General features: G+C 60.9%; 2 protein-coding genes across 2 annotated transcripts in view; one reads left to right on the forward strand and one right to left on the reverse strand.

Moving 5' to 3' along the window:
• The first annotated feature begins 466 nt into the window (after positions 1 to 466).
• Positions 467 to 9,420, forward strand: PTGES (prostaglandin E synthase). The gene is made up of 3 exons (XM_016196624.2): positions 467 to 628; positions 3,778 to 3,860; positions 8,785 to 9,420. Exons 1-3 carry the CDS (start codon positions 500 to 502, stop codon positions 9,032 to 9,034), a joined length of 462 nt encoding a protein of 153 aa, XP_016052110.1. The 5' UTR covers positions 467 to 499; the 3' UTR covers positions 9,035 to 9,420.
• Positions 9,421 to 16,071: 6,651 nt separating this feature from the next.
• PRRX2 (paired related homeobox 2) overlaps positions 16,072 to 22,966 on the reverse strand; it is a 33,628-nt gene continuing 26,733 nt past the window's right edge. The window contains exons 2-4 of the mRNA XM_087823257.1: positions 18,158 to 18,345; positions 17,381 to 17,559; positions 16,072 to 16,289 (exon numbers count right to left, since the gene is read on the reverse strand). Coding sequence (XP_087679383.1) covers positions 16,154 to 16,289; positions 17,381 to 17,559; positions 18,158 to 18,345 — 503 coding nt within the window. The 3' untranslated portion in view covers positions 16,072 to 16,153. The remainder of the gene's footprint in view (positions 16,290 to 17,380; positions 17,560 to 18,157; positions 18,346 to 22,966) is intronic.

A 22,966-nucleotide genomic window follows, 5' to 3' on the forward strand; every position in this document is an offset into this window, starting at 1 on the left:
CCACCCCCATAGGAAGGACAGGCAACCAGCGTGATAAAAGCCTCCCCTAAAGAGAACACATCTCCGCCGCAGAAGAGCCCCTCCCCCCTTCCCAAAGCTCCCTCGCCCCCGGCCCTGCCCGTAAGCACCTTCGACGCTGTGCAGCTCCTTAGGGCGCCCTCCCTCCCAGTCGCCAGACCGGATGCTGCCGGGTCGCGAGCCCCTTGCCAAAGCCAGTTAGACTCCACATTCACTCGGTTGAATTTTGTTTGAACAGGTTAAAAGGGTGTGTGTTTTTTTTTTAACAGATTAGAAAGTGGGTGGGGACTTGCCAGGGAGGGGCGGCCCGGGGACACCCGCAGGCTCCCGGCTCCCGCACCTGGGGCAGAAGTTCTGGCCCCCGGAGTGGGCGGCGCCGAGCGCAGACGCCCCGCCAGCCGCCGCCTCCTCGGGCTCCCAGGCTCCCAGGCGCTGCAGGCTCAGCCCCGCGCCCTGTCTCCCCAGAGCGCCCGCCGCCAGGATGCCGCCCCGGGTGCTGGCCGTGGTCGGCGGCCAGGTGCTCCCGGCCTTCCTGCTCTGCAGCACGCTGCTGGTCATCAAGATGTACGCGGTGGCCGTCCTCACTGGCCAAGTGCGGCTGCGGAAGAAGGTATGTGCCCGGCGCCCCCGCGGGAGTCCCCTCTGGCCCCCGAGGTGGGCAGGGCCGGCCTGCGTGTGCGGGGCTGGGCCCGTGCCTCTCCCGCGGGCGGCCCTGGGTACCAGCACCTTCCAGTTGTCTGTTTTAAGAGCTTTACGCGCTGTGCCGCCCGGTGAGTTCCGGGCACAGCGAGCCCCGCCGAGCTCTTGAGACGCGGGTCCCCGGGGTGGAGCGAGACGGTAAATGCTGCCCCGACCTGGCGGCTTCCCAGCACAGGAGAGCCGAGGCTTGGGTGGGGTGGGAACCGGCGAAACGGGACCGAGGGCTCCGAGTGGAAATTCCCAGCTCCCTGGCCGGGTCACTGACACACCCCGGGCAGCCTGGGCCCGGGCGGGCGCCGGGCTGAGCTCCATCGGGGCTTTGAGGGAGGAAATCCCCCCTCCAGCCGGAGTCCCGGAGCCAAACAGCAGCGCAGCGGCTGAGCCCCGAGCCGGGGCGGGGGCGGGCGGGCGCTGCTCAGAGGGGACCCCGGGGTGAGCTGCGGACCCAGCTCGCCCACGGGCCCACCTTTGACTCCCGGAGGCCCAGGTGGCACCTGCTGGTCACCCTCCCGGGTGCTTCAGTAGAGGAAAGTGTTCCTGGGAAGTGTGTCCCTTTGTCCCCCCCCCCCTTTGTCCAGTCCAAAGGCAAGGTGAGGCTGGCTCTGGCATCCCGCGGGGGTGGACACCGGGGACCCGGGTCAGCGCCTGGCACAGGTACAGGCAGGACCGAGGGCCAGTAGGGCAGCTCACTAGGTGAAATAGCCCCTGGAGGCACCGGCCTGCGGATCACCTGGCCTCCCTCTGCCTCGGCCCATCCTGGCTGCCGGCTGCGGGCACCCAGCTGGGGCCTGTTCACCCACTGAGTCCTTGCAAGGAGCGGAGCTTACTCCCCACAGGGCCCTGGGGGAGGAGCCCCGTTCGCCTTCGCTCCAGGTGAGGGTCTGGGCTGGAGGCCACCCAGCTGGGTTCGAGCCCAGGTGCCGGCCGCAGAGCTCCCCGCCCGCCCCGGGGTGGGGCTGTCGACAGTGAGGTGCAGGGCCCCAGAGCTTCCCTTTAACGTGCATTCAGGGAAGGGAGGAGACCTGCCCGTCTGAGTGCCTGTCGGCCTGGTCAGTGGGGAGTGGCAGGAGGAAAGCTCCCCTCAGGCTGTCCCCAAGGTACCGTCTGTGGCCTGGGAAATTCCCTCTCATTCCTGCTTGGGGAGGTGACAGATGCAGGCACGGGCTCTGCCCACCAGCCTCGGGACCGGGCGAGTCCGGGAGCTGGGTTTCCTCATAGGCACACGGGATAGTCGCAGCACTGCCAGGAGAACTCAGTGCCCGGTACAGCGTAAATGCTCCCCCAGGTTAGTTCTTGTAACTCAACAACTGATCCCTTTGAGGGGGTGCGTCCAGGGCCAGGCTGCCTCACCCCAACGAGAGGTAGTGTCACCGGAGAAGGGACCAGGCCCCAAGCTGTCCGCCTCTCGCTGCCTGGTTCTTCATGCAGGAACGGTGAGCCCAGGCGATTCTGAGACGACGTTTATGAAAACTGGGGACCGAGAAACTCAGGAAGGGCTTAGGGTAGAAGGAGCAACAGCAGAGCCTGGGTGGGGCTCGGCCCTGGCTCCCTGGAAACGTTCTAGGCAAGAAGCGAGCCAAGGCCGGGCGGCTGTCAGTTCACTGGAAAGTTAGAGGAAAGGGGGGCCTTGGAGGCAGGTTCCAGGGTTAGACGGGGAAAAGCTGCTGCTGCCTGCTGCTCCCCTGGTTGCAAGTCTCGTGGGGTCCCTTAGAGTTAGGGAGAAAGCAAGCTCATTGTCTCGGGATCAAGGACAGTTGAGGGACGTGCCCCCAGGAGCAGCACAGGCCTCTCTGCCTCGAGGGGTTACCTGCTCTCCAAAGGCTAGGTTTTAGGGGGCATCCAGGGGAAGGTCTCAATAGAACTTTCATCAGCTTTTCCAGATGTGTCCTTTCAGGGTGACAGTCACTACTGACGGGTTCGGCCCAGGACAGAGGGTCCTTAGTCATCACAGCTGGTCCCGCCTGGTTTATCAGAATCGATGACTCGTGACTGAAGGGCCAGGAGGGGAGAATTCTGGGTGCGGGGGCAAGTCCTTGAGTGCCCGTCTTCTTCTGACCCCAGGGCCTTTGCACAGGCTGTTCCTCTGCCCCGGTTGCTGTTGCCTCAGCCCTTCCTTCACCTGGTTGATGTTGACGCATCCGTCAGACCTCGGCTTGAGTGTCACTGCCTCTGAGAAGCCTTCCTCGACCCCCAGATTCAGTCAGGCCTCCCGTGAACATCCTCAAGGCCAATCTTCTCTCCTCTTTCTTAATACTCACCACCTGGCCTTTCCTGGTTTATCAGAGTGTGAGCTCAGGAGCAGGGACGGGAGCGCCTTTGCCTTAGTCTGCTCGGCCACCTATAACAAAACACCAGGGGCCGGGCAGACATTCATTTCTCACAGTCCTGGAGGCTGGAAGTCCAAGGCCAGGGCTCTGGCAGGGTCTGTGTCTGACGAGGGCCTGCTTTCTGGTTCATAGATGGACATCTTCGCACTGTGTCCTCACGTGGCAGAAGGACAGGGGGGCCTAGGGAGCTCTCTGGGGTCTTTTTTTTTTTAAATTATTGTTTTTTTTAATATCTTGTTTTTAAAACATGTTTTTATTGATTTCAGAGAGAGGAAGGGAGAGGGAGGGAGAGAGAAACATCAATGATGTGAGAGTCATTGATCGGCTGCCTCCTGCACGCCCCCGACTGGGGATGGAGCCCGCAACCTGACCGGGAATCGAACAGTGACCTCCAGGTTCTGGGGTCGACACTCAACCACTGAGCCACACCAGCCAGGCCCTGGGGTCTTTTTCACAAGAGCACCAGTACCATTCAGGAGGACTCCGCCCTCACGACCTAATTCCCTTCCGAAGGCCCCACCTCCAAGTACCATCACACGGGGGCAGGGGCAGGGGAGGGGGTAAGTCTCAACGTTTGCGTTTGCTGGGGACGCATTCAGTCCACAGCGGCCTTGTCCACGGCGAGTCCCCAGCACTTAGCACATAGTAGGATTCCTGGATGCCGGCGAATGGCATTCCCCGGGTGACCAGCCACCCGTGGCACGAACAGTCATTCTCCGCTGCTGTGTTGCAGGCTTTCGCCAACCCCGAGGACGCCCTGAGACACGGAGGCCCCCAGTACTGCCGGAGCGACCCGGATGTGGATCGCTGCCTCAGGCAAGTACCACCGGGCCTGGGCCTGCGCCTCTCTCTCCTGGACGCCGGGGCGGGGGGGCCTGGGGCCGAGGCCTTCTGCTTCCCTGCCCCCCAGGACTGTTCTACTTTAGTCGCTGGTTTGATTGCTAATTGTGGAGAAGCATCGCTCGCTCATGGCTCAGGGTTATGAAGCCGGGAGGGACGTTCCGTGACCAGTCCCCTCCCCGCGCTCTGGCCTCGGGTCCCACCCTGTCCTGGAGAGGTTCAGGGACGCGGGTTCAGGGTTTTCTACACTTACACACACAGGTGCTCTGCTTTGTCCGCCGACCCCAAGGGTCGCCCTGCACCCGCGGGCCTGTATGTGCTTCTCACAACAACAGAGATGGTTCACGCGGGGCCTCCGTGTGGGCGCCGCCGTGTCGGTGTCACTAGTCTGCTGAGTGGGTGACCCTTCCCTTGCCCGATTCCCTCCGACGGGCATGTAGGCCGCTCCCACTCTTTCTGTCACGAACAGACGGCACCAGAACCTCTCGTTGACCCGTGTCTGTCCGTGTGAGAAAGACTGCAGGAGGCAATCGAACGGTAAGAAATAGTGCAGCCCAGGCCGGTGTTGCTCAGGGTTTAGAGCACTGGCCCCGTGCACCCAGGGGTCACGGGTTCAATTCCCCGTCAGGGGCATGTACCTGGGTTGCGGGTTCATCCCCACGTGTCAGGGCGCATGCAGGAGGCAACTCACCGTCGTGACTCTCACATCAATGTTCCTCTCACTCTCTCACATCAATGTTCCTCTCTCCCTCCCTCTCCCTCTCCCCGCTCCCCTTCCACTCTCTTTCTAAAGAAAAGCATTGGAAAAAATTATCCTTGGTGAAGATTAACTAAAACAAAACCAAAAAAGCAATCCCGGCAGACGGGGCGCAGGCCAGGCCCAGTGCGCAGGTGGCTCTCGGGCCCTGGCTCCCCGGGGCCCACTGCTGGGCGGGGACACCGCCGACCGCGCTCAGTGACCGTTCCTGCCGCGTCTTGGTTTCATTTTCGTTTCTGTTGTCCTGAGTGAACCTGAACATCTCTTTCCACGCCCAGCATCCCTCCAGTCGGCCAAGAACAAGAACAATTCTTATTCTAAAAGGCAGAACTGCTGATGGCTGACAGTGTGGGAAATGTCGAGGGTACACGGAGGAGAGCGTCGCTGTAACGCTCGCCCCTCTCTCTCCTCCGTGACCCAAACATTTCCCGGAACACTGGGCGTGCACCGTACACCCCCTTGGGGGTCCTCGATTGTTTTCTGTTAACATTATTTCACAAGCATTTCCCATGACCGTAAATACTATTCAAAAATGGTTCTTTAGAAAAAAGAGTCTGTAAAAATCCCGTCAGAGACTAAGGGTTACCATCGAGTCACAGCCGCGACGTCGGGCTTCTGGGCAGTTTCCTCTCTGCTGTTTCCCGGGGGTGGGGGCTGCCAGCGCAGCTCCGGGGAGACATGGGGAGGGGAGACAGACCGACCCTCACCGGGGTGCCCGCGGCACAGGCAGAAATGGGCGGGACACCAGCGTCAGTAAGAGAGAGAATGTTCTTGAAAGAAAGTCTGTTTTTAATTTTCTCCTGGTTTTCTTGGCCGTTGGAGAGAATACACGTGCTTGTGGCTTTTAGAAATCGCACAAGTGTGTGACGTCAGAGGTGGAATTATTCGCCGTTTCGCCTTCTCTAATGTAACTGCAGCACGTCCTTGCTGTGAGGCCCAGCCCTCTGTCCATCAGCCGGTCAACGTTTAATGAGCACCTACTATGTGCAAGACACTTGGCGTCGGTGAACAGAAGCCCGGCCCGCACTCGAATCCGGACCAGGGGCCCTTACCCCGCCCTCGCCCGCCCGGGGTGAGCTCGACCCCTGTGCGCCGAGGGCCAGAGAAGTGGAGGCAGCAGGCTGCCCGGCCCGGGGGTCTGAGCCAGCTCGCGGCAGCCCCACGGGGATGGTTCGCTCCTCCCGGGGCCGGGGGTCCTGTGGGGCCAAGCGTCCTTGTGGCGCAGCAGTGATTACAGGGGTTACAGACACTGGGTGTGTGTTCACTGGCCATCACTATGCCAGTGAGACACATTTCCACCCGCCCGGTTCAGTTGTTGTTGTTTTTTAAGTGATTTTAGGGCGAGGGAGGGAGGAGAGAGAGAGATTTGTTGTTTCACTTACTTACGCACCATCGGTCGAATCTTATGTGTCCTGACGGGCGATGGAACCCACAACTTTGGCACATCAGGGTGATGCCCTAACCAGCCAGCCTCCCCGGCCAGCGTGTTTTCTCTTGCGATCAGAATGACCCACCACCTGTAAGAGTTTCGATGCGAAAATGGTTGAGAGGCAGCACTTTTTGAGCACCTCTTATCTGACAGTGTTTTTTATCCGTCCGGCATGTATTTATCGGGGGCCAACCAGGCCAGAGCTGGGGTTCCTGGTCCGCTGAGCGCCTCCTGACTTTCCACATAAATAACATCAGGGAACCTCAAGGGCGCGGAGCTCAGAATCGCACTCCTGCTGCCGGCCCCAGAGAACTGGCTGGAGCCCGTCTGCAGAGGGGAAGATGCCCTGGAGGTAACGCTGGTTAAATATTAGACCTGTGGCCTCGGTGCCCTTCCCCACAAACAGGAAAGCCCCCAGGGCCCGGTTCCCGGAGGAGACATCTACTGGCCGAGTCTGAATGTGAACGAGCTCTGGGCGGTCAGGCGCCAGCTTTGGGGGGGGTGGACAGTGGAACCCCCCTTCCTTTCATGCCACCACCCCCGTCTCCGCCAACGCACGTTCTGGGCAACTCCGAGTCTGTGCAGGAAGCGGCAGTGAGCGGGGTCCGAGTGGCCCCCAAGCCTGACGGGCTTTGAGTGGCTTCGGGCTGGATGTGCAGACTGGTCAGCGAACTGCCCTGGCAGGGGTCTGGGTCCCGCATCCCGGCCCTTAGACGTCGCCCGCCCGCTGCGTTGCTTCTGGGGGCGGTGAGCCCTGGCCCAGGGGGCTGAGGGGCCCCTGGGCAGAGTGGCAGGCGCCCCGCCCAGCCCTCCCTCCCCATCGCACGGGGAATGTTGTTATTCATTTGGCTGAGGCGGCTGAGGGTGGTCAGGAGTCTGGCAAAACCGAGGGGGTGACGGCTTTAACCAGCGTGTCCGGGACAGGGCTGGGGACGGTGGCGACGGTGGTGACGGAGAAGGCAGGCGGCCTAGAAGCTCCTGCTCGGTGCTGGGCGCTGTTCTGAGCACTTGGCGGGTCCCGCGCCCGGGCCTCCCGGCCGCCGCTACCTGCAGAGGGAGAACCACGGGCAGCCCCGGCCGCGGGCACGGCTCCGCTCCGGCGCCTCCGCGCTGCACCGAGGGTCTCGCTGTTCTGCACCCGCCTTCGGAGCCAGGCGGCCCGGCCGCGGCTGGTTCGCTCCGTGGTCAGAGCGTCAGCCTGCGGGCCGAAGGGTTCTGGTTCCGTTCTGGTCAAGGGCACGCTCCTCAGTTGCAGGCTCCAGCCCCAGCCCCGGCCCGGACACGTGTGGGAGGCCACCAATCCGTGTGTCTCTCTCACGTCCATGTTCCTCTCCCCCCCTCTCTCCTGAAGAGCAATGGAAAAAATAGCCTTGGGTGAAGTTTAAAACAAAACAACTAAGCTGCCTTTAACGTCGCATCAAACCTGAATTCAGGGAAATCGCCATCGTGTTTGGAGAGAGGGGCAAGGGGAGGGGGGCCTGCTGTGCCGCCAGCGGTGTCCCTGGGGCACCTAGGCCTCGTCTCCAGCCCGTCACCCGTCACCCGGTGCTGTGAAATGCGGCCGGTGTTACAACCTCTGCTGGGGTCGGCAGGCCCGATGCTGCAGGAGGGAACTGGCTCTGGGCGACCTGACTTCTACCTTAAAATCGGGCGGTGGTTGGGGGGACGGGTTTGGCCCAAGCGCCTCTGGTAGGCCTCAGGTCAGAGCCTGGGGTGGGGAGGAAGGGAATTCGTTTTCTTGCACCATCCCTCGTTTCCCCATGCGGCCCCGTCCGGGCACCACTGTGGTTTGAGACGAGCGGGAGGGAGGAGGGGGACCAGCTGGCCCCAGGCTCGGGTGCTGCGGGCTTCCTCTCAGCCCCCCCACCTCCCTCCCGGCCAGGCGGTGCCAGGAGGGGGGGTCGGCGGTGCCAGGAAGGGGGGTCGGCGGTGCCAGGAAGGGGGGTCGGCGGTGCCAGGAGGCGGGGGTCGGCACCCGCGCGGTTTCCTGAGGTGCAGAGTCAGCCCCGCGTTTCCTCCATCACCCTCCCCCTCACCTGCCCTCCGGGGGTTCAGCCCACTGTTCTCCCAACCGCTTTCTAAAAAAAGACACGCTCTTAAAATATAAATAGACACTTCGCGGAAAAGTGAACGAATGGGTTTCAGATGCTAGTTACGCTTTTCCTGATGCTTTTAGATAAAAATACATTTATCTAAGTGTCAGGGACAGCGCAGCCCGCCTGGGAGACCCGCTCCCTCGGAGACCTTCCCTTAAAGAATGTGGGTCCGAGGGCCGGAGGGGCCTGGAACCTGCATTTGGGAAGCGGGTGGCCTCAGAGGAGCCTTGGTGCTAAAAGGGACAGAACTTGACTCAGACCGAGGTCCACCCAGCTCTCACCCAACCCCTCAGAGCCCCACTTTTCCTGCCGGGGGTCCAAGGTCAGAGGGCAAGATTGGGGAGACTGGCAGGGACCGGGCCCTGGGGAGCTCTAGGGCTGGGAAAGAGCCCCACCGGCCGCCTGTGGCCCCTGGCCTGTGAGCAGGGCTGTATCCTCAGCTGCTTGCGGGCGCCAGGGTGGGAGTGGCCGTGGCACCTCTCGTTCCCGCAGGAATGGACTGTATCTGGCACCCTTGAGATGGTCCCCTGTGGTGCAGGGCCTTTCAGGGCGGAGGCCCCAGCTCCCGTGACCTTCTCAAAGCTGATGCCCAGCTGACCACACCCCTTGCCTCCCCAGAGCGCACCGGAACGACATGGAGACCATCTACCCGTTCCTGTTCCTGGGCTTTGTCTACTCCCTCCTGGAGCCCAGCCCGTGGGTGGCGCACACGCACTTCCTGCTGGTGTTCCTGGGCCGCGTGGTGCACACCGTGGCCTACCTGGGGAAGCTGCGGGCGCCCATCCGCTCGCTGGCCTACACCGTGGCCCAGCTCCCCTGCGCCTCCATGGCCCTGCAGATCGTCTGGGAGGCAGCCCGCCACCTGTGACCGCCGCTGACACCTCGGCGGCCGTGCCCCTGGCTGCCACCCACCCGCCCACGGGGGCTATACTCTGGGAACTGGATGTCCCTTCGAGATTGGGATGGGCCCCCGGGCCTGGTTTCCTGGCCACCTGCTGAGCGTGGGCTCCTGCCCAGCTTGCTTGTGTGTGTACTTACGTGTGCAAACGTGCCCCTTGGATGCCTGGGTGAAGTTGCCAGTTGGAGCCGTTTGGAGACAGGTTGTCAGGATTGATAGACAGTCCATCCCTCCGCTCGAATGGCAGACGGAAAACATCACTCCCTCTCCTCCGCCCTTAGGACAGGGAGAGAGTGGGGACAGTTCAGGCTCCTAAACCTCTCGACCACCTGGATCCAGAGGCAATAAATGCAGACTTCTCAGGCCCACCCTGGAGGTTCTCGTTTGGCCCGTCTCGAGGGGAACCTGGGCACCTGAAGTTGTGGAAAGCTGCCCCCCGAGTCCCAGCTGTGATCAGGCCTGGGAGCCACTGCCAGCTCCCTCCAGAGGCCCAGGGTGCGATGTTGGATTTCTCTCCAGGCGGGAGTTTGGCGAGGTGGGGGTGGGGTTCCCCTCCTTCGTGCCTGTTGATACCTCCCTGTGCTCCCCACAGTCTTCCCTGGACCCCCCTCTCCTCGGACCCCATGCCGGTGGAAGGGGCCGTGGTACGGCCCTTTTCCGGAGGTCAGAGCCGCTCCTGAGGGCTGTTAGTCGAGTGCGGTGGGCTTTAGTGACCAGCCACTTAAGGAACTTTCTGGCTCCTTCAGTCTCCTCAAGGTTTGAAAATCACAAGCGTGGCCCCTGTGGGGAGCTGGGGTCTGCCCGAGACTCTTGTCCTGGGACGTGTGTGGCCCTGCTCTAACCACTGCGCGGGGGCCTCACTTTCCCTGAACCCCCTCCCAGCACCGCCCTTTTCTCCAGCCTCTGGGAAGCATCAGTCGGCACCTAGGCGTGGCCGCCTCGCACTTCTCCGCAGCCTCTGAACCTCTGCCCCGGGACAGATGGGGGGGCTTCGCTGGGAGCTCGGGGGACTCCAGGCCTCGCTGGAAATCCAGGCTGGCCCCTGCTTCACAGAGCATGGAGCTTGGAGCCGGGAGCAGATAACACTGCCCCCTGGTGGTGAGACGAGCCTCCGTCCTTGGGCCCCAGCTGCTCATCCCGAAACGGGAAGGGCAGGATCATGTACCGAGTGCCTGCTGTTTGCCCTGACTGCCCGCCCGGGAGCTGGAGGGGGGAGCTGGAGGGCCCGGGGAGAGGCAGGTGTGAGCCAAGGGCAGGGAGGATGCTGTCAAGGGGCAGTGACCTTTCCAGCGGGCAAGGAGGCCTGGGGGACCTGTTCTCCCCGTCACGTCCGGGTAGACCCAAGCCCCCAGGATGGGGCAGGTCAGGGAGCGGCCTCCTGGAAGCAGCTGTCCCTGTGTCTGAACACTGGACCCAGGAGAGACATAGCCTGTCTCCCGGGCAGCAGCAGAGTGACCAGAGCAAATGAGATACCTCGGGTCAGGGATCTTGAGCTCACGTCTGCTGACCTGAGAGGCAGCCACATTCGGCCACCCTCCGAGGCCATCCCGGGTACCGAGTTTGAGTTGACCTTAGGCATCAGCGAGTTCTGGCCTTATCCCTTCATCTGCATTACATGCTACACCCAGACTTGGTCCTGACCTCGTTTTAGGGGTGGTATGAAGGAGGAGAGGATGCTGGGCAGCAGACTGGGGGTCTCAGGGCTGCAGCTCTGGGCAGCAGGCAAGGACTTTGGGGCTGAGCCCAGGCCTGAGAGGCTGGCACTGCCCCTGGTGGGGGCCTGGTGTCTGGGGGCATCTCCTGGGCTGTGAGCAGGAGAGGCCAGAGCCGGGCTGGGGTGTCACGCAGGCCGGGGGATCAGGGCCCTGGGCTGATTTGGGGCCCTCTCCTGGACATGATGCCAGTGTGGTCTAAGGCTATGGAAACTTTCTTGCACACCCGGCACACACACTTACAGAGGAAACCCAAGGCCGGATGGCTGCTGCGCCCTGCCCACCTGGGCTCCCCAGTCTTCCATAAGGGCCCCTCTGGGGAACCCCCGTAGTGGCTTAAAACAGTACCATTTATGGTCTCACAGTGTCTGTGGATCAGGAGTCTGGGCGCAGCTTACCTGGTCCTCTGCTCGGGGTCTCACAAGCCTGCAGTGAGGGGTCCTCCAGGCCGAGGTCTCACTAGAGGTCAGGGTCGCCTTCCAAGCTCGTTCAGATTGCCGGCGGAATTCAGTTCCTTGGGGTGTAAGACTGAGGCGCTCAGCCCCAGCGCCACTGCCCCCACAGGAGTCCACAGCGTGTTCGCTCTTCACGGCCAGCAGGGGGCTCCCTCTGCCTTGGACCACTGCCTTCAGGAAACACCTGGACCCTCTTTTAAGGTCTCACCTGATTAGCTCAGGCCCACCCAGGAGAATCCCCCTTTTGATTATGCGCAAGTCAGCTGATTAGGGACCTTAATTACATCCGCTCAGTCCCTTCATCTTTACCATATTCTGTTGGTTAGAAGCAACTCAGAGGACCCACCTACACTCAGGGAGAGGGGGTGACAACGGTGTGGCCCCCCGCGTTGGGGATGGCAGGGCTGTCTTGGCATCAGGCTACCACACCACCTCCCCTTTCAGTTCTTCCGATTTCCAGGTGCCCCCTCCTGACCCCTCCCATCCAAGTTCAATCCCTTCCCATTTTTTCTAACATGTCAACTGAGAATGAAGAAGCTCTCGGACCCATTCTTTCCAGCACTTGCAATATCCAAGGGGGTTACTGACCACAAAGCTTCAAGGCCAGAGGGCTGATGGGGGGTAACAGTGGAGCTTATATGGAGCTGTTCACTCACCAACAGGCGTCAAGAACATGTCCAGCTCTGAGTGAGGCACCAAGGGGGTCAGAGAAGGGAAGAAAGCACATTTTTTTAAAAGTACTTAAAAAAATGTTTTTATTGATTTCAGAGAGAGGAAGGGAGAAACATCAATGATGAGAGTCATTGATCGGCTGCCTCCTGCACATCCCCTGCTGGGGATCGAGCCTGCGCTCCCAGCGTGGCCCCGACCATGAACCGAACCATGACCTCCTGGTTCATAGGTCCACGCTCGACCACTGAGCCACGCCGGCCGGGGGGCAAAAGCACATTTTTTAACCTTCTAGGAGCTCCTTATGTGGTTGAGACTATGACATTGGCCGGCTTGTTTTGTTTCTCTATCAGGTTATTAGTCACATTACAGAAGAGAGACACGTGGATTGTGAGCCACTGTAAAATTTAAACGATTTGCATTGTGGTTTGTGTCCGCCCAGATTTTTGACATTGCACGTACGAAATGCGTGATAAACACCCTGGCACAGGCCCCCCCGCCCCCGTTTTGGATTACGGTATTTCTCCAAGTGGGTTTACAGATGAATTGAACAGTGAGAGCGCTCACACGTTTTCATGCGGTTGGTGCGTTTTCATGCTGTACTGACTGTCACGCTGTGGCCCCTGCCGCTGGCTGGGAACTTGCTGGTTTCCTGGTCGTGGGAGAGGCGGCCGGTCCGGAGCCTGCTGCCGGCCCAGGGATCTGTGTGGGGAGGGAGGGTGTGCGCCCGGCTCTGTGCCCGACGCCTGACAGTGGCCCACAGTGCCCTCCAGGGGTGGGCGGCGGAGGTGCAGGAGCTGGGGGCACCGTTTTGCTCTGGTTGGAAATTGGAAACTGGCTCTTCTGAGGTTCCAGGGCCCCTGAAGCACGTGTGCCAAGTCCCCTGGGCGGGGAAAGTGCCGGTTTCCCCCAGGCTGGGGAGTATTTTGACTTCCTCAGACTCCACTTCTCACTGTTCCTCCCCCACAAACACCAAAGCGCCTGTTTATGGAACGTGCCAACAACCCCGTGAAGCGGCTCCGGTTATTGTCCCCATTTACAGAGGAGGAGACTGAGGTCCAGAGAGGTGCCCTGCCCAAGGGAAAACTCCGGACTTTATTTCTCAGGTTTCCCAAGAGCCAGGCGGCCTTTCTTTCCACTTCGCGCTTTCTCAAGTTTCTTTATTTCAAGCAAACAGGAGCAGATACACACGGGGCCCTCTCCCAAACTCACAGGGGGCGGCAGGGGAGGCTTCTGAGTCCTCCCACCCTGGGCCGGGGCCGGGGGTACCTTCTCCTTGTGGAAAATTATATCCCGGGCCTGGTGCCTGGGAAGCTCCCACACAGCCCTGTAATTAGGGCTGCAAAGGGAGGGCCCCTGCGCCCCCTCCCTGAGCTCCCCGAGCAACATGTGTAAACAATTAAGCGGGTTTGTTTTTTCTAGAGCGCTTGGGAGGAAATGACATTGACATCCTTGAGCCCCACAGCGGGTCAGCGCCTCTGTGGGAACCCGGCCCCCGGCTTTTTCCGAAGCTGGCATTCTCTGGGCCTGCCTTCCGAGCCTCAGCCCGAGCCCCGCCGGCGTGACCCCGTCCCTCTGCAGGCAGCCCCGCCTGGCCATGCTTCATGCTTCCCTTTGATTGGAAGGAAGATCCGGTGCGGCTCCATCCGAGCCCCGGAGCCCCGGCCGGGCCTGGGTGGCCTGTTCGCTCGCGCTCCCAGTCCAGTGATTCGGGGGAGCAAAGGGCCACGTGTGCCAGCCCTTCGTGTGGCAAATCCCCTGGGAAGGGGGAGGGTGAGCTCCTTGTGAGGGAGGATCCTGCTTAGACCAGGAGGGCCCAGTTCTTGTCTGGGTGGAAGGGCATCTTCCAGAGACTTCTACCAGGTAGGTCTCGTTTCCAAGGTTACTTCCTGCCCAGCAGGCACTTCTACGTCCCTAAGTCAGATCCTGGCCTCCGGTCTCTGCCTTCTCCCTCAGGCCATCACCTAGTCATCAGCCCATGTCCCCGCCGCGTCCAGGACACCACCCGGGCCTGCCCATCTTGTCCCATCGGGTCCAGGCTGCTGCCCCTCCTGCCTGGACATCTGCCCTGCCCTCCGCAGGGATCTCTCTGCCTCCACACACAGCCCCGGGGGCCACTTTCTTCCCCGAGCAAACCCCTTTTGTGGTTCCCCAATGCCAGGGTGATATCCAGACTTTTAGATCTGACCACTCAAGCCCCGCTTGAGCTGGCTCCTGCTGTCCTTTATTCCACACCAGGCGACCCAACCCTGGACCTGGCCGGGAGAGGCAGCTTCTGGCTTGCCCCAGGGCCTTCACATCGGCTCTTTCCTCGGCCAGAAACTCTGTTCCCTCTCCCCTCTTTGTTTGGTGAATTCAACATTCCAGGACACCTCCTCCAGGAAGCCTGCCAGGATGCCTTAGGCTAAGTTTGGGGCCCCCTGTGCTAGGTGTAGCCTCTGCAGCCAGGGACCCTGAGTCAGCTCCCTGCCCTCCCCTCAGGGCCTGGGGCAGTGTTTTATAATGTTTGTTCAGCGATAAATGGCAAGTGAAGGCCCAGAGAGCACTTACCTGAGGCAGAGGCCAAACTGAGCAAGAAAGCACAGCTCTGGCTGCATCCGCCGCCCCCCCCCAGACGCAGGTCTCCCCGTGCTTTGGCCTGGCCCGCAGTCAGGTGGGCCTGAGCAGCTCGAGGCGTCAGCAGGATGCTCCCTCCCAGGCCCCAGCCCGAGCACGAGCCTCCCTGACCCGCACAGGCGCCCGCACTCTCCTGCTGACCAGGGTCCCAGCCATCCAGCCGTGAGAGTCACACAGCCAGCGTCCCCACATGTCTGCACATCTGAGGGGGGCCAACTCCACGGGCAAGGACCATGTTGTGGTGGTGGGATTGCAGGCGGAGGGCAAGGAAGACCATAGAGGGTGAACCGGGGGAGAATGGGAAGGGTGCTCGCTCACTCGGGTACAGTCACCACACCTTTCAGAACAAAAACGGAGACCATCCCACATGCAGGGCTTGTCATGCGGCTCTGGCCTGTTCGAGGTCACCTAGCTGTAGCCTGTGGTGGGAACGCTGGCACTTTGGGGGCGCTCAGAGGCGGGGCGGGTGGCAGATTATAGAATATCGGCCCCACCATGTCACTGAGGGCCGCCTACCCAGAGGGGCTGGTCTTCTCTGCACCCTCAGGGCCTAGGAGTGCTGTCCTTCCTGGGGGCTGGCTGAGGTTACGGAAGTGGCCTTTAGCTCCCCTGGAGGGCGTGCCACTCAGATGGGGTGGCACAGGGCCAGGTGGAGGGACTGGCTTCAGACCACGCGCCTCTCCCCACAGTTTCCTGGTGTCATTGGCTGGTGGCACATGTGTCCTGTCACCCCCAGTTACCATCTGCAAATGGGTGGGTTGGGGACTTGGGAGAAGGCCTGGTGGCCTGGCCGTTAGGACCGCTCCTCTGTCCTGCGAGCCCACCTGGGACCTCCACTCTGCACCCCATCTTGGGGGCCATGTGCCCAGGCCCCTCCACAGTCAAGTGCTCAGAGGGGTCCCACACTTACTGTGTGTCCAGAGCAAGGAATTTAACTTCAGCATCTGCCCCACACACCCTCTTGCCGGTCCATGGTCCCCACCCTGCCCCTGCCACAGGGCAGAGGGGTCACTCCCTGACCCGAGAGGGGAGGGTCCTCCTGCTCACAGCCACTTACACACCTGGGGTCCGTGGGGCCTGGGGTCTCTGCCCTCCTGTCCTGCTCTTCACCCCTGGGCTCTGCAGGGTGATGGAGGACCCCATCCAGACACTACAGACCCGGGGGCAGCTGGCCTGCGGCTGCTGGTCCAAGCTGGGCCCAGGGCCGTCTCCACAGCCGCTGCCGGCCAGAGCCAGGCCCCGATGGCTGCCCCTCCATCGGTTTGCTGCCTACGTCTGCCCTCCCACAACCTTTTTGTGCTTAAACAATTTTTTATTTCTTAAAGACGAAAACTATTTGGTTTTAATACACAAAGTAAGTGAGGTCCTTGGTGAGCTCCTGCTCCACCTGCCGGCCCAGCCCCTGCAAGGGCCACGGGCCGAAGTCTCTAGCGATCAGTGGTCCAGGACGAGGGGCTGAGCTGGGCTTCGGCCTCTTAGCAGCCTCTCAGGCCCAGGAGGCGGGGCTGGGGAGAAGGGCCAGGGGAGCCCGCCCAGCCTGTCCTGGGGATGGGCAGGGGACAGGAGGTGGTCACTGTCCTGCGTGTCTGCCCTTTCCTGTTGTAGACCAGGGAGGAGGCCGGGTTCTGGGGGCAGGTTCAGTTCACCGTGGGCACCTGGCTGTGGTGCAGGCTGAACTCCTTGGCCTTGAGGCGGAGGCTGGCGATGCTGTTGGCCATGTTGACCCCCGGGGTTGCAGGGCTGGAGCCTCCAGGGCTGTAGGGTGGCACCGTACTAGGGGCAACAATACAGAAGGACACATTTGGTGTGGCTGGCATGCTGCCCGGGGCACCTCCAGCTGTTGGTGCTGGGCCCCAGCCTCTGGCCCGCCTGCCTCCCCCATCGGCGAGCTCTCCTGGGAAGCCGTCCCCCTAGGGGTGGGGGTGACCAGGACAGCAGGGCTTGGGGAGGAGTCAGCGCCCACGGCCAGCATTAGGGCGCGGAGCCGCCCCTGTGGGCTTGTGGGACTTTCTCACTGCACCGGGGCCTGGGGCCTGTTCACCCAGCACCCGCGTGGGGCCCGGAGCGCAGCAGGACTGAGGCGAATGAACACACACCTGCAGTTAAGGGTGCCTCTGGGTGAGGTAAGGACAGGGCAGGGCAGGGAGGGAACTGGGAGAAATTCAGGCATCACTAGGACATCACTGTCACTAGGACTCCAGCCGACCTGCTGTATCTCACCTTCAACAAGATCAGGGCTCCGGCAGAGCCGCTCACACTGAGGGGCAGATGGCGCCCCCTGGAATTGTGGGGAACAACCCAGCTCCCCAGCACCCCCTCCCTCTTCCGTCTCACCCAGGCACCTCGGGGCCTTTTTCTGGCTTTGACCATGGTGGGGGGGACACTGCCCCAGAACTTGGCTCCGGACCCCAGCCAGGCCTCCAGGAAGGGAAGCCGGTCCCTCAGGCCTCCCGCCTCCGCCTCTGGCAGGGAGGGCGAGCTCAGGGTGCTGGGGCTCCAAGGGCCTGGGAGTGACGTGGGTTCCCCCTTCCCCTCCAGACACATTCACGTGCACGTGTATGCTGTGCACACACACGCTCCTGTGTACCCCCAGGCCGGCGTGCACACTCACAGTCATGAGCACACGCATGTGCATACATGCTGACCTCATGCAACACACACGCATACTCCTACCACACCCACACGTGCACACTCACGAGCATGCATCGCACACTGGTCCACGTGCCACTCGGCGGCCCCAGGTTCAAGGGGCTGCCGGGCACCACTCACAGGTCTCTCCAGATATTCAGGGGAGCCCAAGCCCTCCCGTGCCCCCGGGACGCCCTGGCGGCCGCCCCTCCCGACTGCCAGGGGCAGGGGCTCACCTGTAGGGGGACGAAGCCGTCCAGGAGAGATACTCTGGGCTCAGGGCAGTGGGCCGGGGAGCCACGGGCTGCTCGATGGCGGCCTCCTGGCTGTAGGACTTGAGCAGCGAGGCGGAGCGGTTGGCCAGCATGGCCCGCTCGTTTCGGCGGAACTTGGCCCGGCGGTTCTGGAACCAGACCTGGGGGAGGAGAGTGGTGAGCGCGGTGCCGCGGCCACAAAGGGGACCCAGGACCTTCTGGACCCAGCACGTGCCTGCTCGGCTACCAATCCTGAACCGGCAGCCTCACCTCTCTGGGCCTCCGCTTTCTCATCCGTAAAATGGGGGTGCAGGGTGACGGCCGCTGCTGGCTAGGTGTGTGGGTGAACGGGCCGGTGAAATGAGTGAAAGGGAGACTCACCGAGCACTGAGCGGCCGTGAGGCCAGCGGGAGAGGGGCATGCTGAGCGCTCAGCTCCAAGCGGCACCGAGGGAACGCTTAACACTTTAAAACGACTTTTACTTATCAAAACCCTCTGTGGCGGGCACTGCTCTGAGCGGTTTACAAACATAGCAACTCCTTTAATTCTCAGAAGAACCCTATAAAATAGACCCCACATGATCCTCATTTTACAGGCAGGTGCCTAAGGCACAGAGAGGTTAAGCAACTTGCTCCAGGTCACACAGCTAGCACGGGGCAGGGCTTGGATTTGACCTCCAGCCCTCCTGGCCGCAGATGACTCAGCTCCTAAACATCTCACCTCGGCGACTCCCCAACCCCGCGCGGCCGGCAGGCTCACCTGGACGCGCGCCTCGCTCAGGTTCACGCGCCGGGCCAGCTCCTCCCGCACGAAGGCGTCCGGGTAGTGCGTGCGCTCGAACACGCGCTCCAGCGCCTGCAGCTGGCTGCTGTTGAACGTGGTGCGGTTCCGCCGCTGCTTCTTCTTCCGCTTGGTGGCACCGCCACGCCCGGGACTGGGACAGTCACCTGTGGGGAAAGACAAGGTCAGGAGGGCGGAGGACAGCCCAGCCAGGCGCCTGCTCTGCCTTCGCACTGAGCTCTTTAGTGGGTCTCCCTCCAGGGATGGGCGGGCCAGGCCCCGGGAGCAGGAGCACCTCCCTTTGGTTCACTCCTTCGTTCATCACCAGTCATTCATCCAACACAGACTCAGTGAGCACCTACTATGTGCAGGCTCAGTGCTGGGGCCCCGGGATACAATGAACAAAAGCAACCAGGCCCTACCCTGTGGGGCCAGGGGTCAGGCACCTGCGCCCACAAGGGACAGCTGACCTGGCCAGGGAGGGTCCAGGAGACACCTGGGTGTCCCCAGCACCTGGTCCAGGCTCTAGGCTGTGGTAAGCCCTCCAGTGATATTTGGTGTTTAATTATAATTATGCATAATAAAGACCAGTAAAGGTCAGAGTTCAGAGGGCCCGCCGCACGCAGGCTCTGTAGCAACCACAGGTCGTTGGGTGCTCACAGGAACCCTACAGACAGGCGCTGTTACCCTCCTCACTCCCAGCTTATCGCGGGGCAGGAAGGAGGGTGTTCAGCCATTTCCACACAAATTTTATCCAGGGGCAGAAATGCTGGCCCTTTATCCCCCGGGGCCCAGCTCACTGCCCACTCCTCCAGGGAGCCCTCCCTGACCCCCCGAGTCCACGTGGAACCCCCTCCCCTCCACTGAGCTCGCCCAACACTTAGAACCAGCACTGCCTAGTTCAGCACTTTCATGTGTGCCTGGTTTTCTTATTGGAAATGTGTATTTTAATAACAAAGTAATGCCACTGCTTGTCGCAGTAACCGATTCAAACAACGCAGAAGGGTATAAAGTCAAACCAAATCCTTCCCTCTCCCCGGCTCCACTCCCTGTGCTTCACAAGACTACAGACGTGCATTTAAAACAATGTACAAGCGCGAGATCACGCTGAACACGCTGGTGCTTCAAAAGGCCTATTCTTATTTGATAATAGCTCCATTCAGGACAGCAAACCCCACCCTCTTTCTCTGGGCTTTCTTTAAAAATATCTACATATATCTATATATATCTATATCTATATATAGATATATATAGATATATATCTTTATTGATTTCAGAGAGGAGGAGGGAGAGAGAGAGAAACATCAATGATGAGAGAGCTATTGATCGGCTGCCTCCTGCACAGCCCCCACCAAGGGCAACCTGGGCACCTGCCCGACCAGGAATTGAACCGGCAACCTCTTGGCACACGGGATGCCGCCCAACGAACTGAGCCGCAACATGGGCAGGGCAACATGGTCCTCTGTTCTTGCCAGTGCATATTTGGGACAGAGTCCTAGAATTGAGATTGCACGATGCTGGTGAGGCCCCGAGTTCCACCATGAGTCCCACCAGCAGAGCAGGGAGGCCTGTTTGGCCCTGTTTGGCCCCGTCTGCCCAACAGAGCATGTTGTCCACCTTCTGGATTTTAGTCCACACCTGTGCTTCTGCTTCTCCAGCGACACACTCCCTTGGTGCGTCCTGTGTTCCTTGCACAGGCCTGTACGTTCACTCAGCCGAGTTTCTAGAACGTTCCAGGCCCTGCGACGGACACCACACAATCTCTGCTTTCAAACAAGCTCCCAGGTGAGCCGGGTCTACTGACCGTTGAGCAGCCGACCGGTTCATGTCTGAGGCTAAGCTGTTCCCTGAGGCTGGTTAGTGACTGTATAGGGGGGCCTGGGGGGGGAGGTCAGGCAGGAACCAGGGAGGGCGCCTGGGGAAAGATGGCCTCACAGCTGGGCCTGGACCAGTGGTTCTCAGCCTCCGGGGGACATCTGGCAATGTCCGGAGACATTTTTGATGGTCAGGACTATTACGGATGGGCACAGGCTGGGACGCTGCTAAACGCCCTTCAATAGGCCCATGATCCGGGTGGCAGCTGGACTCCCGGCCGGGACACATGCGGCTCGGTCCCCAGCAGGGGGCGGCCAGGAGGCAGCTGATCAACGGCTCTCACCATAGGTGTTTCTCTCTCCCTCCCTCCCTTCCTCTGAAACAAAACAAAACGAACCGTATTTACCGCCCTTCAACACACTGGCCCCCAGGACTGTCCTGTTCCCCAGGCCCAGGGCCGAGGGCGGGACCCCGCTGCAGACACATCCACAGAGTTTATGTCCGCGGCTCTCCCCGTGGGAAGCACCCCGTGGGGGGCGGCGGCCCCGCGGAGCCGGCTCCCCTCCTGCGCCCGCTCCGTCCTCACTCCTCACCCCTGCCCTCCGAGGACCGGCGAAGACGGACGGGAATGTCTGGGGCCTGTGGAGGTCTCCCGCCCCCTGCCCCACAGCCCCCCGAGCGGGAAGAAACCTTAAACCAGAACAAGGGGCCGTGTGCTGAAAACCGGGTGATCAATGGCCCAGGCGGACGGAAGCTTCGAGAAGCTTCCAGAACACTGGCCCTTGCGGAGTCGACGTCCGCCCGCCCTTCAGGCAGCGCTGCTTGGGCACACACCCAACACAGGAGGCATTTCAGCCAAAAAAGGAGACTTTTTCGGGAATTTCTGAGCAATTCAAAACGAAGGATGTTTCAAGGAAAACCGTTTTGCAGGGCCCACCCCGCCAAGCGGGCGACGGGAGGAATGACCCCCGTCTCTCACCAAACAGGGTGGCGACCTGGAGCTGGAAGTTTCATACAAAAGCATTTATTGTGCCCCCCGTCCAGCCCTGCCCTGCCCCAGCCCCAGGCCCTCCCATCCCTGACCCCGGCCCCCTCCTCAGTGGCCGACCGTCCCTCCTGGGTTCCCACCAAGGTGGCTAGGATGGGGCTCGCTCAACAAAGGTTGGTTTGGGCCGGATCCGTCCACTGAATGCCCGCACCTGCCCATTTCATACACGGGGCAACTGAGGCTGAGTGGCGTGCCCAGGGTCACACAGCTGGGATAGGAATTCTTGTCGCTGGAGGGCTCAGCCGGCCGAGGCTGTGAGCCTGTCTCCGTGGGGGTCTCCTCCCTCACCCACCGGGCTCCTAAGGAAGGTGGCATGTGGGTCTGTCACTCTCGGTCCCAACTCTGGCAGATGCTGGGGGGAGGGGTCTCCAGGTTCACCCCACCTCGCCTGTGCGCATGGGAAGGGCACAACTGGGCGCCTCTTTTTTTTTAAATAACATGTTATTTTGCTTTAAAATTTTTTTTTGATTGATTTTAGAGGAAGGGAGGAGAAAGAAAAACACTGATTTTGCTGTTCCACTTATTTATGCATTGCTGGTTAATTCCTGTACCTGCCCTGACCAGGGATGGAGCCTACAACCTCAGCGCATCGTGAGGATGCTCTAAATAACTGAGCCACCCGGCCAGGGCTGGGCACCTCTGGGAGCTGGGAGGGCCTGTGGCTGGCCCAAGGTCACACCAAGTCCCCATGAGGAGCTGAATTTAACTCAGCGTCAAGAGCATGGTAATTGCACAAGTGCTCACAGCCCTCAGCATTGCTGTTCGCGTGTACGCCGCCTGGTGCGCGAAGGCAGGGCCCGTCCTCCGCGCCCAAGCCCACCATGGAAAGGTGGTCTCAGTCCCTGCGGTGGGCAGGGAGGCAGCCAAGGTTGGCGAGGATCCAGGCAGCATCTCAGAGGTGACTCGGGACTCGAACCCAGAGCTCTGGACTCAGCCAGGGCTCCTGGGCAGCCTCTGCCTCCCAGCGGATGTGCTGTTACCGTAAGTTCCTGAGTCACCTCCTGAGAAATGCACTGTGGTGGGTGGGTGTCCCTCTGGGGACTCCGCGCTGGGGCTCAGAGCACTTGGAAAATAAACAAACACTCCCTAAGCCTCAGGCCAGCGAGCGCGGGAGCAGCTCCTCCGTCGGGCTGTGCGCGCCCGAAGTTTCCTTTCGTTCAGTAAAAGTTCTGCTTTTCTCCGGGATTGAAAATAAAGTCCGAAACCGCCTCCGTCTGCCCTGGCTGTTCCGACGCCCCAGTGAACGGCCGGATCAGAGAGGGAGGGACGTACCCGGGAGGGGGAGGCCTGCCATGCTCTCTCTCCCTTAAAACCAAAATTGCTTCGCCCCTGATTATATTACAATGGAAAAAAAATGACTGGTGCGCAGTCCTCTGCCATTAAATTATTTCACACATACCATTTATTTGGCTGACTGCGGGCCAAAGACATTTAAAAACTCTGCTCTCAGCCAAATGATCAAGTGTTCCTGGCTCCTCTCCCCGGCACCCATGGTTTTTCTTAGTCCGTGTAATTTAAGGGCCTAAATAGTCTGGAGGGAATTAGCTGCGAATTCCTCCCAAGACAAATAAACCCAGCCTCTCGGGCTCGGCCTTCCCCAAGCTGTCGAGAGAGACTCTTTATTTGTTTTTGCCTGACCCCAGGGCCAGGGCGAGCTCCAACCCAAATAAATAACTTTTATTAATTAGCATTTATTCTGACCAAATCAGCAGCCCGCCCCTCCCCCCCGTGCGATCTCTGCCAACACGTTCACGAAAATAAACAACGGGTCCCGGGACCTTGATGTGGATTTAACAAATTAACACTGGGCCTTGGTCAAAGGAGCCTGGATGATGCGGGATATTTGCCGACGGGAAAGTCTTAGGAAGGAAGCGGGGGTGGGGGGCGCAGGGGGGCCAGCGGCGGCTCCGCCTCCCCCACGCCCC

This window comes from Miniopterus natalensis, chromosome 12, assembly GCF_054644295.1.
Source record: "Miniopterus natalensis isolate mMinNat1 chromosome 12, mMinNat1.hap1, whole genome shotgun sequence".
In the NCBI taxonomy this organism is placed as follows: domain Eukaryota; kingdom Metazoa; phylum Chordata; class Mammalia; order Chiroptera; family Miniopteridae; genus Miniopterus; species Miniopterus natalensis.

Bases quoted from the DNA above. Each gene is read 5' to 3' on its own strand.
- PTGES (XM_016196624.2), top strand. From the start codon at position 500: ATGCCGCCCCGGGTGCTGGCCGTGGTCGGCGGCCAGGTGCTCCCGGCC. The intron at 629-3,777 runs GTATGTGCCCGG...GCTGTGTTGCAG, and splicing joins AAGTGCGGCTGCGGAAGAAG to GCTTTCGCCAACCCCGAGGA. The intron at 3,861-8,784 runs GCAAGTACCACC...TTGCCTCCCCAG, and splicing joins GATGTGGATCGCTGCCTCAG to AGCGCACCGGAACGACATGG.